Below are 16,879 nucleotides of genomic sequence, written 5' to 3'. Positions count from 1 at the left end.
AACTTGTGACTATTTGTCACTTCATGTCTGGTTATGTTTCCTTAGTTGGTGTTTATTTCCTGTCAGCGCTCTTATTTTTGTTCCACTTCCTGCATGTCCCCCTGAACGCTCGTTTTCCTCACTTGTTCCTGATTGGCAGCCTGGCACACCTGGTTGCAGTTGCCAATCAGGCTGCTATTTATGCCTGCCTCGCCTGTTCGTCAGGGCTGGAGGATTGATTATGTTGAGGACCTTTTGCTGCAGGCATGACTGCTCCTCCTATTTTGAGTTCAAATAAAGACTCTTACCTGCACTTCGCCCTCCTGTTTCCTGTATCTTGGGGTTACAACTACCTCACAGAGTTCCTCACAGAAACCAACAGATCTTGTACCTTTTCAAAATTGCAAACATCATGTAGAAAGCAAATATTGAGCTGCCCAGAAATGTACAATACCTCTTAACAAGAAAAGGAAAATACAATTTTAGGAATAAATTATGTTTGAAAAGCATGCTTATGCACACACACAATTTTGAAGTTATTTAGTGTGTTTGTATGTGGGATTCTATTATAAAATGGATTTAGTAGAGAACTAAATGAGTTGTCTTTAAACGAGTAATTGGTTTAAAACATTTAAGATTAAAAGTGCGATGTTCTCGGCGAGGCTGCTGCTGTGCTGTGGCAGCCATCTTGCAATTGTAAAAACAAGACTGTTTTAGTTTTAGTGTGCTTTTGCAGGAGTGAGACCAACGCTGTAACGTTTACCTGTGACCGTTTAAAAAAAAACAAAAAACCTTACCTTTCTGTGGACCCAACCTGACTCTTTGACCTTAATTCAACCGACTTTGACCAAATTGTAAATGTTTATAAAACACAACTGATCGACGATTTAGAGGCTTTTGTGTTTTTGTCACTAGAGCATGGTGCTAAGTCTGAGTGATTTGTTTAAAGTTTGGTACATTTATGTGTTCAGATTTGTCTAAAAATGTATATTGATAATTAAATATATAACAATATTTAAATATAAGGTTATGTAACAATGTGGGAAAACCCCCCCACTTATAGAAACAAGAGAAATGTATCGATTCCATTAACATCGTCTCAAGTTGATAAACATTACTACCATTTCATCAAAATTAGGATGACGGCGTGGACACCTCCGCCAGTTCCACAGGTAGCACGCTACGAAATAACATGACGCAACATACGTATTAATAATACACAGTGGTATGTAGGACTTCAGTATTAAGTTTTTAAAGTCGAGTGAGAAAATTAGAAGCAATAACATTTTCTGGTTCGAATTTCAAAACAAGGCACGAAGATAGTTTGTCTCTTGAACCTTAATTGCGAGGTCCCAGTACAATATTTTATTTTGAAGTGTCTTTCCGGATGTTAAAAATAACGTAAAATATCAACGACAGTCTCTGGGACATCATGATGGACCACCGCCTGCAAACATGTTTATGTCCTGAAACGAAGCTGAAATGTGAAGGTTTGTGGTATTTCCGCTCTATAAAGGAACATAGCGTTGCTTAAAACATGACTAATAACGAATAATGCAACCACTGCTAAGCTAAAGCTAGCTAAACAAACATCCACACAGACTCCTAGCCTCAGCTAACTCCATACTGCCATGTTTACATGCTGACTTAAGGAGCATATTATTGTTTTCACTTTTTCTTTGTCAGTGTGTTTATAACGTCTACCTGGTTATGTAACTCATAAATGTTTTACTCTGCATTGTTCAACAGTAAAATTGAATTGTGTTGCTGTTCAGCATAAATAACTGCTTGAGTGACATCCCGTGGAGTGCAATAGTGATGGAAATAATACTCAATTTGGCCAAAAAGCTGTGAAAAAGATGATGCTGTGTTCCAAATTTAAGTTATTTACTGAGATTGAGTGAGCCTATGGCTTTGCACTTTTTTAAATTATATATATATTAGGGCTGTGAATCTTTGGGTGTCCCACGATTCGATTCAAAATCGATTTTTTTTCCCAATTCAACACAATTCTCGATTCAAAAACGATTTTTTTCCCCATTCAAAACAATTCTCTATTCATTCAATACATAGGATTTCAGCAGCATCTACCCGGTCTGCTGACATGCAAGCAGAGTAGTAGATTTTTGTAAAAAACTTTTATAATTGTAAAGGACAATGTTTTATCAACTGATTGCAATAATGTAAATTTGTTTTAACTATTCAATAAACCAAAAATATGACTTATTTTATCTTTGTGAAAATATTGGACACAGTGTGTTGTCAAGCTTATGAGATGCAATGCAAGTGTAAGCCACTGTGACACTATTGTTCATTTTTTTTATTTTTATAAATGTCTAATGATAATGTCAATGAGGGATTTTTAATCACTGTTATGTTGAAATTGTAACTAATATTGATACTGTTGTTGATAATATTCATTTTTGTTTCACTACTTTTGGTTTGTTCTGTGTCGTGTTTGTGTCTCCTCAATTGCTCTGTTTATTGCAGTTCTGAGTGCTGCTGGGTCGGGTTTGGTTTTGGAATTGGATTGCATTGTTATGGTATTGCTGTGTATTGTTTTGTTGGATTGATTAATTTAAACAATTTAAAAATAAAAAAAATAATCGATTTTTTAAAAATGAGAATCGATTCTGAATCGCACAACGTGGGAATCGTGAATCGAATTCGAATCGATTTTTTCCCACACCCCTAACATATATATAGCATTCTATTTTAGTTACTTTAAATTTACAACCCCCTGGCGCTGTTTTGTACTTTTTTGTACTTACTTTGATTATTATTTTCAACTGTTTGCAAATGTTGAAATGTATAAATAAAGGTTTATATATTTATTTACGGCGTGGCGAAGTTGGGAGAGTGGCCCCGCCAGCAATCTGAAGGTTACTGGTTCAATCCCCACCTTCTACCATCCTAGTCACGTCCGTTGTGTCCTTGAGCAAGACACTTCACCCTTGCTCCTGATGGGCCTGGTTAGCGCCGTGCATGGCAGCTCCCGCCATCAGTGTGTGAATGTGTGTGTGTGAATGGGTGAATGTGGAAATAGTGTCAAAGCGCTTTGAGTTCCTTAAAAAGGTAGAAAAGCGCTATACAAGTACAACCCATTTACCATTTAAAAAAAAATAAAAATAAAAATAATAATAATAATAATACTCAATTTGGAAGTTGACCACCTTTACAAAGCATTATTCAGGTAAAAATGTACGGGAGCTAAAACATTAGAATCAGTGGAAATGAACACGTTAAAAATGTGTTTTGATTAAAAAAACAGACAATATTTTAACGCAAGTAAAACTTAAAAACAATGTTATTTGGTAGTAGTAGAAAAGACACTCACACATAGAAAGATTGTGTAGACAATGACAAACTACACATTTGAATAGACAAAGGTAATTGGAAATCCTTACTATTTGCTTTTAGTTAACGATTTTTTAAATAATTGTATTTTTGTTCAATTTTTTTTTTTGCCTTTATATAATTGTATCTATCTGTAAACACTTTAAATTGCTCTGCATAGGAATTGCGTTATAGACAACACAAAGTGACAAACACTCCAATACTGACTGAAGCAAAACATGTTCTGAATCAGTGGCATTACTATAAATTTGTATTATCGTGTGGAGATAACTATTAAGCTATACCTACAAACATTAACTTTACTGTTATACATCTTTATCCGTTTCTTTCACTAGTATAGTTTGTTAAATACAGAAAGTAAACACAAACAAAAAAATCAGTCATAGCTGAGACAAGGGGTAGGATTAATTAACTCTGTTTTTGTTAAACCATTTTATAGGAAGAAACAGAATTATAAAAAAAATATTCAATTTGGTAACAGTAGAAGAGAAAGTCAAACACACATACAAACAGACAGAGTAGACATTGATAGGGTGAAATAAATCACATTTTTGGGTGTAATAATATATGATCAAATTAACTGGAAATAGCATATACAAAATATATACAACAGAAGGCAAAGAAATATTTATATAATAACCAAAGCAAAATATGTTCTAGACCAAAAATCACTTCATATTCTCTAATGCTCGCTAGTGTTACCATATCTAAGTTATTGTGCAGAAATATGGGGAAATAACTACAAAAGTACACTTAATTTACTAACCGTGGTACAAAAAGTCAGTCAGTTAAAATATTACATAATGGTCAATATAGAGAACATTCACACCCTTTATTTATTTAAATACAATATTGAAATTCAATGAATTAGAGAATTTGTAAACAGCTACAATTATGCACAAAGCAAACTATAACCTGCTACCCAAGAACGTACAACAATTCTTCTCAACAAAAGAGGGGAAATATAACCTTAGAGAAAAATCTAACTTAAAACATATGCATGACATACAACACTTAAAACCTTTAGCAAAGAAGTATGTGGAATTAAACTATGGAATGGGTTAGGCAAAGAAGTCAAATAATGTACTAATATTATTTAATTTAAGAGGCTCGTCAAACTACAGGTCTTTACAAAGTACAAGGAAGAAGAATTACGACAATCATAACTATTTATTACCAGAACTGTTGTATTTAGATATCCTTGATGCAAATTGTGTTACAAATTGAGAACAAGAAGTGAACATATGTGTTAGTAATTGCTATAAAGTGGAAAAGGGGTTGGATCGTTTTCCCTACTCCTTTTTGGGCATGTTGTAAAGAGAAATTGAAACTATGTATCATATTGAAACTGTATAGATGTTCAAAATAAACTTCAACCAACCAATTTCTAATTTCCTATCTGTGTGTAGTCGTAGTATAGGTACATAAAAACAAATACAGTAGTACCTCGGGTTTCAATAGTCATCCGATCTTAAAGTTCAGACGAACACAGAATTATGCAAAAAGTGGGGTGTACAAAAAACCGAGGTACCACTTGTACTTTATCAATACTGTTACCGGAACAAGAGGGAGGTGTGCTATACTTCAGTTGTACATGGCATTTGGTTTTAACTGTATGTTTTATACATTTTTTTGGTCTGTTTTAGTTTTACCATCAGATGTGCTCAAAGTAGTCATTGGTGAAGAAGAGCAGCAGGAGCGCAGGGTGAAGCAGGAGGAGCCACTGCCCGCCTGCGTTAAAGAGGAAGAGGAGGAGCACAGCATCAGTCCAGAGGAAGAGGAGCAAAAAGGGGTTGAGCAGGTGGACATAAGCAAGGTCCAAGTGAAGAATGAAGAAGATGATGAAGAGCGAGCCGAGTGGTCACATTTTCATCCCGGTGAGGAGATAAGAGGCGAAGACTACATCTTAGATCCACTGTCAGACTGTGAAGACACATCACAATCTACGGACACTGATGAAGAACTTCTGAAGACTAATAAACACTCGATAGGCGACCACGACAAACACTTTCAATGTTCTCATTGTAACAAAAGTTTTAGAAAAAAGAAGAATCTGACAACACACATGTCGCTTCACTCGGCAGAAAACCCTTTTAGTTGCTCGTTTTGCAGTAAAACATTTAAGAAGCGCTCCAATTTAATCACCCACTGTCGTATTCACACCGGAGAGAAACCGTTCTCCTGCTCGCTTTGTGGCCTTAAGTTCTCTCAGAAAGGCAGCTTGGTGAGACACACCACGACTCACACTGGAGAAAAGACGTTTACCTGCCCGGTCTGCAACGTCAGTTTGTGTCAGCGCTCCGACTTGATCGTCCACTCTCGCATTCACACCGGAGAAAAACCTTTCACTTGCTCACTTTGCGGCGTCAAGTTCTCTCAAAAAGGTAGCTTGGCTAGACACAGGAGGAGCCACACCGGGGAGAAACCATTTACCTGCTCAATCTGCAACACCAGCTACAGTCGGAGGTCAGCTTTGGTCCATCACATGAGAACACACACAGGAGAGATTTGTAGTTGAGTGTGTGATGATTAAAAAGTCGGAAAAATATAGAACTATTGGTACTTTAATACATACGTGTTGGATGTTGAATCCAACACGCTAAACAAATGTTCAAACATTCCTTGACATAAGGCAGCAGTGTCCAAAGTGTGGCCAGCAGCTTGTTTTTTATGAGCAAAAAGACAATAAAAAAAGAGGAAACTTAAAGAAACGTCGTAACTTAAAGCTACATTATTTCTAAATGACCACCTACGTCCCTCTAACGCTTTACTTCTATTCCTTTGTGGGCTTGGGAGAGAGACCACTGCACTGCTTTATTTTCGCTGGAGTGGGTTTTTTCCTATGTTTAAAGATACCGTCTTTATCCTTCAGTCGCAGCATTTAAGCGAATTGGACCAGGCATCTAGTGTCGATTTCCCCACTTTCTTAACATTTTACTATTTCTAATTTCACTTTCATTTTCTTTGACGCACTGCCATCAGAAAAGTCTGCCTCCCGCTTGGAAGACGCAATGATGGGGAAATAGTGAATCGCACATAGCTGGTTGTCTTTTTATACAGTATTAATCATTTGTGGGACTGCATCATAACCACACAATGAAAACACGAGTGCTGCCTGTGTGTTATTAGTTGTTTTTTTTAAACCGTTTTTACAATATTTTAAATAAACATATTTACATTTTTAAGTATGCGTCCCTTGGTGGAAAAAGGGATCATGTTGTCATGACTCTAATATTTTTCCAGAGGTTTGTTGTATCTTTTATGGCAGTAAAACCCTGATATTTAATAATTATGTAAACTTGTCAGCGTCCAATCAGAAACTCTAAAAGGACCACCACATTGTACAGCAGTGCTTTGTGAACTGTATTAAAATCTTACCTGTCAAGTGTGGACACAGATGTCCAAACATGTCTGGTCTACTGTTGAGGTCTTTTCCCGCCACATGTAGGCAGGGGCGCTGTTTCAAGTAACACAAACGGTCTTTAGAATACAGTCATTTGTAGTTTATGGAGGAAAAGCCCTGTATCCATAGCAACGGCACAGGCGGCAATAAAAAGCAGCATTAAAGCAGCAGTCGGCTTCATTTTAATCAAATCCTCCATGTTTTATTTGCTTGAGCTAACATTCTGAACACGTTGAGAATCATTGCAGGCTTTTTGTTGTTCTTACACAGCTAAGTGCTTTGGAGTTTATAAATAAGTCAGTTTGTGCTTCATCACAGTGTCAAACATCTGACAATGACTCAAGAACCTTCTAGAAGTTACTAATAATGATGAAGAGCGCTACCTAGCAAGCTAACAAGTGTTGCTATGTGACAAAACCCTTATAAGGGACGATCCAGACAGTCGTCAAGGTCCACACGACGAACATACACAAATTTAAATAGCGGTACACACACACACACACACACACACATTACACAGAACATTAGAGTAGACTTGGGGACACGCTGCAAGTTCAAGTGCTTGTTTAGTCTGATGTGATCAACTCCAGATCTGGATGAACCTGGTGGTGCTGTTCATAAAAAATATTGCTTTTGGCGGTGAGGTCCAAAAATGTGCGAATGAACCTTGATGTTCTCAGTTTAAATTGAAGGAAAAGAGTCAATACCGAGGATGAGGTCCTGTCCAAATGAACCACTTAAGACTGAAGAGTAAAACTATGCTTGTCTTCCTTGGTTTGGTCCAACTTTTGTCACATGATGAATTGGACTCAAACGTGAAGGAAAGACAAAAACCCAGACCAAATTTCTCTTTTAGAAGTTCGAAAAAATACTTGAACAGGACAAGTTCAGTACCTCCACTTTGACCCGCCTTAGTCCCTCAGGTTGTTGATGTGAGCGCAGATTTTGAGGGCGGGGCCCAGCTTGATGTTCATGGTGGACATGAGATGTTCCTCCTTTAGCAGCAGTAGGGCCTGTCCGTCAATCTCCTGCGACAGGAAGTGCAAGGCCAGCTCCTCGCAGCCTGCAAGGAGGGGTAGATTAAAAAAAAAAAAAGGGTGGGGCATGGACATTAAGAAGACAAGGATATCCGCACCTTGTAAGGAGGAAATGTACTGCGACACTTGGTCAACACTCCAGTGGGCGGGGCTTGAAGATTGGGAGCTGAGGCTGGGAGTCTCCTTGGCGTGGCAGGAAGCTAAAGAGGCAGGCGAGAGAGACATGGGGTTGTCCTCTTCCTCCTCGCCACTGGACTCTGTGTCAGAGTGACTAGACTCGGAGTGGCGCTGTGGTGCAGAGCAGATTATAGGTCACAACTTGATAATTTTTTTTTTTAAAGCCGTCTCACCGTGACAGGAAGGGGTCTTCCCGCTATCTTGGCGCTGGCTATGTCTGAGCTGGTCCTGCGAGGAACCCTCCTCCTGGCTACCCCTGCGTCCTCGTCTGAGTGGGACAGCTGATCTTGACGGGGAGGCTGGTGGCATTCCCGAGCGTGCCGCACGCTCAGGGGCTGCCTGAAGCTGACGTTGTACCTGAGGATGCATCGTAGACGCACACACTTAGTTGTGATTTCAACAAGATGAGGACATGAATGCAGAATTATGTTGTTATTTGTACCTTTTTGCACACAACATGGAGCAGAACCTTTTAGTGCCTCGGAACTGGCTGGCGGGGGCAAACTTCTTACAGTACTCACATTCCAGCACTGCGGGGGGACGGGAGACATAAGGATGTCACCAGTATTGTTCAAACATGTGACGACGTGGGGTGCCCACAAGGGATGGGTACCGTTCACATTTGAACCAATACAGTACCAATTCCCGGTATCTGGGAATCGATACCGGTACTCAACAGTACCAATTTTGTTACTTTTAATAAATGTTAATTTTATAGTTTAATGTAAGATTTAAAAATGAGCTGTTTATGATAACTAGGGGTGTAATGATTTAATCAGTGTAAAGATTCATATTCTTTATATTAAACTACATCGATCTGTGCTCGGCAAGATTGCTTTCGATCCAACATCGTTTTGAAAGGCAATCGATCAATTTCATCGATAATACAAAAAGTAAAACATTGGATTTAAGAACATACTTTATGTGAAGTTCAGCACTTTTAACGGTAAGGAAGTTAAACCTTACTCAAGTCTTTCTGCACATCTGTGGCGTCATCCAAACAAAAATTGCGAATACCTACGATGGCCAAGAAAAGTCACATAACTTAACAAGGTAACATTTTAGTATGGGGAACATATTGACCATTAATTAGTTGCTTATTAACATGCAAATTAGTAACATATTGGCTATTAATTAGTCATTATTAAGTACTTATTAATGCTTTATTCTGCATGGCCTTATTATACAACCAGTAAGCCATTAACTAAGAGTCTTCCTTCAATAACCTCAGAATTATTGCTTATTAGTAACCCTAACCCTTATATGTTCCCCTAGTGTCCAAATAACTCTAAATTAAGTCTTTGTTACTTACAATATGTTCCCCATACTAAAGTGTTACCCTTAACAACTTTCTGCAACAGTATGATTGCAAAAGCCACAACAAATATAAACGCCAAAACACAACTTTTAGTCAAAGAGGAAGCAATGGACAAAACGGAAGGGACAGCGGAGCATGTTACGGCAACGGACCGACCTCCTGAACCGGTAGGTTGGAAACAGTGTAATGAACAAAGTATATTATTATTATTGAAAAAGTTATTTATGACTGAAAAATTGGTCACGCTTTTCTTACTTTTCCAACTTTGTTCATTACACCGTTTTCAACTTTCCGCTTTAGGATGTCGGTGAGTCGCTGAAACTTGTCCGCTCTCACTTCCATTCTGCCTTTATATTGTTGTGTTTTGGCCTACAGTTGCCGTGTTGTGACATTTGCATTTATTGTGACTTTTCTCTGCTATCGTAGCTGTTAAAATAAGAGTAAGAGAAGGTCAAAACACTGCTCATTTAACCTGTAGAGATTTGTTGCATTTATTTTTTAATAATAATTTAATTTGTATTTGTATTATCTCTATCTCAAAAAACAACCGAAAAAGTAGCAGTTAAATTAACTGTTAATTTAACCTGAATAGATTTGTTTCACCTTATTTTATATATTAATATTGTAATATTTTATGTTTAAAAAGAAAAGCAGAAGTAGCAGGTAATATGAAGTAGCTTTTTCCAGGAACTTCTATGTGGTATGTTGCGCCATACAAAGGCTTTAGACTGTAAGTAGCCAATTACAGCATTACTTTACGTTACCAAACATACTTGCTTGGTTTGTGTTGAAAATTGCAACATTACTTAGAGAGTTTGGCTGAGTCTGCCCTGACTGCTGCTTGAGTGATCGATTCCTTGAGCCCGTCACGGTCTGCAAGTGGACGTGACGTCACATGCAGCAAAGGTATCGAAATATGTCACTGTTTTATTTTACGTGAATCAATACCCGGTAGGGCAGCACGGTGGAAGAGGGGTTAGTGCGTCTGCCTCACAATACGAAGGTCCTGAGTAGTCCTGAGTTCAATCCCGGGCTCGGGATCTTTCTGTGTGGAGTTTGCATGTTCTCCCCGTGACTGCGTGGGTTCCCTCCGGGTACTCCGGCTTCCTCCCACCTCCAAAAACATGCACCTGGGGATAGGTTGATTGGCAACACTAATTTGGCCCTAGTGTGTGAATGTTGTCTGTCTATCCGTGTTGGCCCTGTGATGAGGTGGCGACTTGTCCAGGGTGTACCCCGCCTTACGCCCGATTGCAGCTGAGATAGGTTCCAGCACCTCCCGCGACCCCAAAAGGGACAAGCGGTAGAAAATGGATGGATGGACGATACCCGGTAGTACCGACGGAATTCGGTCCATGCCTATAAAAGTACAGAATTCCGTACCCATTCCTTGTGCCCACTGTCAGTGTGAGAGGCACTGACCTGTTGTCGTAGTAACAGATTGATCTTCCCCGGCTGAGTCTTTTATTGTTCCACACACCTGTCAGTCAAGCATAAGAGACAAAACTTAGTTTGAAAAAGTGTGACATTAACGCATCCCGGGAACTCACGGGGAAAGGCTCCGGCCCTTCCTGGATGACGAAGCCCTCAATGAGGTGCGTGAGGACGTGCGGTTTGATCACGGCTTGAGGGGGAGGAGCCTTCTCTCTACGAGCGCAGCCACTGCGGGACACTGGCAGGGTTGGGTAGGATGGGGGAGGGGCAGACCCTGTAGGTAAGAGAGTGGGAAGAAGTCATAGGTGTCACGATCAAGGGGGTCCAAAGTGTGGCCTGGGGACAATTTATTTGCTACAAGTGAACAAGAAATAAATCAACAGCAATAATAAAGAAAAAAGTAGTAGACACAACTACTACAACTAATAATAATAATAATAATAATAAAAGGCCTGGGCGATAAATCGATTTTTGTCAACAAATTACATTTTTTTGTTCCAGATTATTTAAAAATTACAAAATCTATGTTTTTCTCTTCTTACTACGGCATATTTTTTCCCCCCAGGAGCTTCCGTAGATTTCGCCAACCCCGTTGTCTCCTTAAAGAGATTCAGACACACATAGCTCAACATGGGTAATGCTAACGCTAACAAGAGCGAGATCTCTGTTCCAAAAAAAAAGAAAAACTGTCATCAGTGGTTTGGTTTTGGGGTGACAGGCATGGAACACATGACTGCCCCTGAAAATGTGTTTAAAAAAGGCAACAGCACAACAAACATATGCCAGCATCTGAAACAGAAGCATCTAGTCGAGTAGTGGAAATGCAACTCTTTCCAAGGCAAACAAGACCATAACAACAAATAAACAAACTCCAGCTAAAAAGCAACTTACCCTGGTGGAATCATTTACACAAAAGGTACAATGTTTGACAAGAGAGAAGCACAGTGGAGAACGATCACTAAAGCGTTCGCACTGCACGTTGCTAAACATGTGGTGCCCAAACAGTGAAAAAGCCTGCGTTTATCCACTTACTAAACCTAATGCTACATTTTTATTACATAAGTATTATATTCAAGACATAAGTTTGCCTCCCATAGGAAGCTCTGTATTGAATAACTATTTGTTTAAGACAATGCACATTTATCAATATATGAGCAAAAGCATCACAGAAATATGGCAGAATTAGCGACTACAACAGCTGAATGTATTCTGTTTCATCCCTTAAAAATATTCTATACAAAGTCGAATAACAATTACAATTTTGCTAAGAGTAAGATGCAGTACACTAGTTTTTCAAAACTTTCCTTAAAAAGTAGGGTAAAAAAAAAAAAAAAAAAAAAAGTAAATATAATTTTTTCGCCATATTGCCCAGACCTAACTACCTTACAAAACCCAAAACCTGTGAAGTTGGAACGTTGTGTAAATCGTAAATAAAAACAGAATACAATGATTTGTAAATTCTTTTCAACTTATATTCAGTTGAATAGACTGCAAAGACAAGATATTTAATGTTCGAACTGAGAAACATATTTTTTTTTGCAAATGATGATTAACTTAGAATTTAATGGCAGCAACACATTGCAAAAAAGTTGGCATAGGGGCATTTTTACCACTGTGTTGCATGGTCTTTCCTTTTTACAACACTCAGTAAGCGTTTGGGAACTGAGGAGACCAATTTTTTAAGCTTTTCAGGTGGAATTCTTTCCCATTCTTGCTTGATGTACAGCTTAAGTTGTTCAACAGTCCGGGGTCTCCGTTGTTGTATTTTAGGCTTCATATTGCCCCACACATTTTCAATGGGAGACAGTTCTGGACTACAGGCAGGCCAGTCAGTACCAGCACTCTTTTACTATGAAGCCACGCTGTTGTAACACGTGCATAATGTGGCTTGGAATTGTCTTGCTGAAATTAGCAGCGGCGTCCATGAAAAAGACGTTGCTTGGATGGCAACATATGTTGCTCCAAAACCTGTATGTACCTTTCAGCATTAATGGTGCCTTCCCAGATGTGTAAGTTACCCACGCCTATGGCACTAATACACCCCCATACCATCACAGATGCTGACTTTTGAACTTTGCACCTATAACAGTCCGGATGGTTCTTTTTGTCTTTGGTCCGGAGGACACGACGTCCACAGTTTCTAAAAACAATTTGAAATGCAAACTCGTTAGACCACAGAACACTTTTGCACTTTGCATCAATCCATCTTAGATGAGCTTGGGCCCAGCGAAGCCGGCGGCGTTTCTGGGTGTTGTTGACAAATGGCTTTTGCTTTGCATAGTAGAGTTTTAACTTGGATTTACAGATGTAGTGGCCAACTGTAGTTACTGACAGTGGTTTTCTGAATTTTTCCTGAACACATGTGGTGATATCCTTTACACACTGATGTTGGTTTTTGATGCAGTACAGAAGGGATCAAAGGTCACAGGCATTCAATGTTGGTTTTCGGCATTGCCGCTTACGTGCAGTGATTTCTCTGGATTCTCTGAACCTTTTGATGATATTACGGACCGTAGATGGTTAAATCCCTCAATTCCTTGCAAAAGCTTGTTGAGAAATGTTGTTCTTAAACTGTTTGACAATTTGCTCACGCATTTGTTCACAAAGTGGTGACCCTCGCCCCATCCTTGTTTTTGAATGACTTAGCATTTCATGGAAGCTTCTTTTGTACCCAATCATGGCACCCACCTGTTGCCAATTAGCCTGTTCACCTGTGGGATGTTCCAAATAAGTGTTTGATGAGCATTCCTCAACATTCTCAGTCTTTTTTGCCACTTGTGCCAGCTTTTTGGAAACATGGTGCAGTCATCAAATTCCAAATGAGCTAACATTTGCAAAGAATAACAAATTTTATCAGTTCGAACGTTAAGTATCTTGTCTTTGCAGTGTGTTCAATTGAATGTAGTTTAAAAAGGATTTTCAAATCATTGTATTCTGTTTTTACTTACGATGTACACGACGTGCCAACTTTACTGGTTTTGGGTTTTGTAACAATACGCCTTGTCACCTTTTACACAAAGCTGACATGTAGAATATTTTACAAGCAACTTATTAGCTTTATCAACACATATTTTTTTTAGCCTTTTCAGGAAATAAAAACCATCAAAATGGACCTACCTGTTCTAGTGTGAAAAGTATCTGCTAGTTTACCTGTTTCCATGGAAACGCTGGTGAGCACTGAGGAACAATTTTTAACGGGCAGCAACTGTGGACGAGAGGGGCCATCTTCATCCAACTTGCGTTTAAGCATGCTGGTCGCTTCTTTTACCTACAAAAGGCCAAAGGACATGTTTTTTTTTTTTATAGAGGAGCCGAACTATGACCTCTTAAGGCAGCTCACCTGCGCCGTCCGACAGCCCACTAAGTCGCCATTGGCCGCCAAGGGGAGGGGGGCGCTTGCCAGCAAGGAGGTGGGGGAGGAGACTGTTGCAGACTGAGAGGAGGCGGCGCTTACAGTGAGGGGTCCATTTTCACTCTGATTGGCATGAACCTTAGAGGTCAGGGATGATGGGTGGGGCTCTTGGGACAGCGCCTTAACGCCCACCCCTCCACCCGTGACCCCGCTCTCTCTTGAGGCAATGGACGCTACTATGGTGAGCAGGCTGGACGAGCTGGTGAGGATGGCGGCCCCTTCCTGGCTGCAACCACCCCGAGCTAAAGCTAACGCCTGGCTGCTTCCCAGCGTGCTCTGCCTGGCGCCAACAATCTGAACGGGGATGTGCGGCGTCATGGCGGAGCTGCTGGCTGGCGTCGGAGCAGGCATGATGGGAGGGGGGTTCCTCGAAGGTAGCTGCAGGGGCAGGCGCAGACCCTGCAGGGTTTTAGGCTGGATGGGGACAGGATTGTTGCCATGACCCAATTTGTCCCCACCCAGTGAGCTCTTCTGCAAAGGCTGCACTACCAACGTCTGAGCACCGACTGCCGGCTTGATTGTCGTCGTGCCGACTGGGAACGTGTGGGCCTGCGATGCCCCGGTGGATGTTAGGACCAGGGCGTGTGTCACGGCGGGAGCAGTAGTTTGAGTACTGTGAAGCAGAAGCTGCGTAAGAGGAACGGAGGAAGACGTGGCGCTAGTGGAGGACAGGGGAGGTGGTGCTTTGATGTTGGCGGGCTGAGGGTATGTTGGGATCTTGATGGGGGGCGGCTGAGGCTGACTGGCCTTGTTGGGAGACTGTGGGGTGGAGTGGACTAGCGAGTAGGCAGCTACACAGAAAAAAAGTGCTTTTATTTTAGAGACAATCCTCACTTACTGAGCAAACATTTGGCTTACCAGCATCGCTCCTCTCAGTTTTGACACCTTTTGGACCGACCACGTTCCGCACAGTCAGGTTCTGCACCTGAAGAAGATGAGAAAAATGCGTCCTAGTGGCGATAACTCCATTATGGCTGCTGGCGTCACTGACCTGATCGCTATCAGTTTGGCAGCCGGAGGACAATGTGGCCGCTATTTCTGGTTTCCGAGGCTGAGGAAGCTGAGGGAGGGTCGCCACGGCAGCGGTCGCCGTGTTACCACGCATGAAGATGAGCTGCGGGGAGATGGGCGCTCTCAGCGAACGGTTGACCTGAAGGAGCGAGGTAATGTTAAGATCATGACAAAACCTTGACAAAATGTTGAGTAAAAAGAAACAGACCCTGAGGTACATTTGTCCCCGCCCTCCAGCGCCTCCACCCAGCAGCACCGACTGGCTAATGGTGGTCGTCGCCGAGACGCCAACAGGGCGGTTGCTTGCTGTGGAGGCGGAGCTAGACGTCACACTGGCCTGAAACAGACACCATCAAGACGTCATCTACCACAATTTCTGTCTTTCACTTTTAACTTGCGGGAAAATAGCATGGCACTTACTGCTGAAGTGATGGCAGTCTGAGAAGGGCTACCGCCGGATTGGCTCGGCTGACAACCTGCCGCCAGACTGGCCTGGAGGGACAAGAAGTTGAACTAGCATACTATTTGCATTTTGATGAGAGGCGACACGCTAAAGTAAGAGGAGGACACACACCTGGACCTGCTGCACGGCCGCCAGGTTCTGCAGCTGCGCCTTGTTGATGTGCTGCTGCAGCATGAGCTGCTGGAAGTACTGAGCGGCGTGCGGCTGCCTCTGGAGCGCCTGCAGGGCCTTAATGGGGGTGACACAAGTTAACGACCATGATGGTGATGATGATGAAGGTCAGAAGACACACACACACTTACCTGCACAGCCTGCCTTTCGTACAAAGACATGGAGTTCATGGCAGAGGAGCGGGCACTCGTTCCAGATGAAGCGCTGTCATTGGCTGATGCCTCCTGCGGCTGGTTCTTCTCGTCACCCGTATCCATGGTGACTGTAGGCACATAGCCGATGTCAAAAAAAAATGACAGACATCTGTCAACAATGTCAGCGCTACAGGCAGCACCTGGCCATGACCTGTGAACTGGGCAATAAGGTAGCAAGCATGGAGGAGGAGCTCAGTGAGCTTGACAGGATGTGATAAAACAATAACATATATTCATATAAATATTTACACAAATATATACAAATAAATATATAAGTAAAAAGTACCAATGATTGTCACACACACACTAGGTGTGGTGAATATATTCTCTGCATTTGACCCATCACCCTTGACCACCCCCTGGGAGATGAGAGGAGCATTGAGCAGCAACGGGGGCCGCTCCTGATAATCATTTTTGGTGATTAAACCCCCAATTCCAACCTGAGTGTCAAGCAGGGAGTACACATACATATGTACATCTATACACATATATAAATACACACATATATACACATTCATATGTATATATACAGTATACACATATTGAAATACACACATATAAATCTAAAAAAACTACCCAAGAAAGTACAACAATTCTTCTCAACAAAAGAGGAGAAATATACCCTTAGAGGAAAATCTAATTTTAAATATTTGTATGCTCGTACAACACTTAAAACCTTTAGCATATCAGTATGTGGAATTAAAGGCCTACTGAAATGAATGTTTTTTATTTAAACGGGAATAGCAGATCCATTCTGTGTGTCATATTTGATAATTTCGCGATATTGCCATATTTTTGCTGAAAGGATTTAGTAGAGAAAATCGACGATAAAGTTCGCAACTTTTGCTCGCTGATAAAAAAAAGCCTTGCCTGTACCGGAAGTAGCGTGACGTCACAGGAGCTAGTATTCCTCACAATTCCCC

At 41.0% G+C, this 16,879-nt stretch overlaps 2 protein-coding genes across 2 annotated transcripts in view; one reads left to right on the top strand and one right to left on the bottom strand.

Annotated features, from left to right (window-relative positions):
* Positions 1–1,253: 1,253 nt before the first annotated feature.
* LOC133655974 (gastrula zinc finger protein XlCGF8.2DB-like) lies at positions 1,254–6,867 on the top strand. Its single transcript, XM_062056665.1, has 2 exons — positions 1,254–1,469; positions 4,983–6,867. The coding sequence occupies exons 1-2, from the start codon at positions 1,412–1,414 to the stop codon at positions 5,852–5,854; spliced, it is 930 nt and encodes a 309-aa protein (XP_061912649.1). The 5' UTR covers positions 1,254–1,411; the 3' UTR covers positions 5,855–6,867.
* LOC133655972 (polyhomeotic-like protein 1) overlaps positions 6,094–16,879 on the bottom strand; it is a 21,636-nt gene continuing 10,850 nt past the window's right edge. Inside the window, exons 2-15 of the mRNA XM_062056663.1 lie at positions 15,894–16,024; positions 15,703–15,819; positions 15,549–15,620; positions 15,337–15,465; positions 15,109–15,267; positions 14,976–15,042; positions 14,046–14,908; positions 13,856–13,973; positions 10,822–10,979; positions 10,694–10,751; positions 8,396–8,483; positions 8,127–8,310; positions 7,875–8,064; positions 6,094–7,802 (exon numbers count right to left, since the gene is read on the bottom strand). Coding sequence (XP_061912647.1) covers positions 7,651–7,802; positions 7,875–8,064; positions 8,127–8,310; positions 8,396–8,483; positions 10,694–10,751; positions 10,822–10,979; positions 13,856–13,973; positions 14,046–14,908; positions 14,976–15,042; positions 15,109–15,267; positions 15,337–15,465; positions 15,549–15,620; positions 15,703–15,819; positions 15,894–16,019 — 2,481 coding nt within the window. The 5' untranslated portion in view covers positions 16,020–16,024 and the 3' untranslated portion in view covers positions 6,094–7,650. The remainder of the gene's footprint in view (positions 7,803–7,874; positions 8,065–8,126; positions 8,311–8,395; positions 8,484–10,693; positions 10,752–10,821; positions 10,980–13,855; positions 13,974–14,045; positions 14,909–14,975; positions 15,043–15,108; positions 15,268–15,336; positions 15,466–15,548; positions 15,621–15,702; positions 15,820–15,893; positions 16,025–16,879) is intronic.

The sequence above is a fragment of the Entelurus aequoreus genome, linkage group LG08, assembly GCF_033978785.1.
Source record: "Entelurus aequoreus isolate RoL-2023_Sb linkage group LG08, RoL_Eaeq_v1.1, whole genome shotgun sequence".
Classification (NCBI taxonomy): Eukaryota; Metazoa; Chordata; class Actinopteri; order Syngnathiformes; family Syngnathidae; genus Entelurus; species Entelurus aequoreus.
The sequence above is the reverse complement of the archived record's forward strand: the minus strand, read 5'-3'. Positions and strand labels throughout refer to the sequence as shown.

Excerpts from the sequence above, each read along its gene's own strand:
- LOC133655974 (XM_062056665.1), top strand. The coding sequence starts at position 1,412 with ATGATGGACCACCGCCTGCAAACATGTTTATGTCCTGAAACGAAGCTG. Across the intron at positions 1,470-4,982 it reads AACGAAGCTGAAATGTGAAG|TTTTACCATCAGATGTGCTC; the intron begins GTTTGTGGTATT and ends GGTCTGTTTTAG.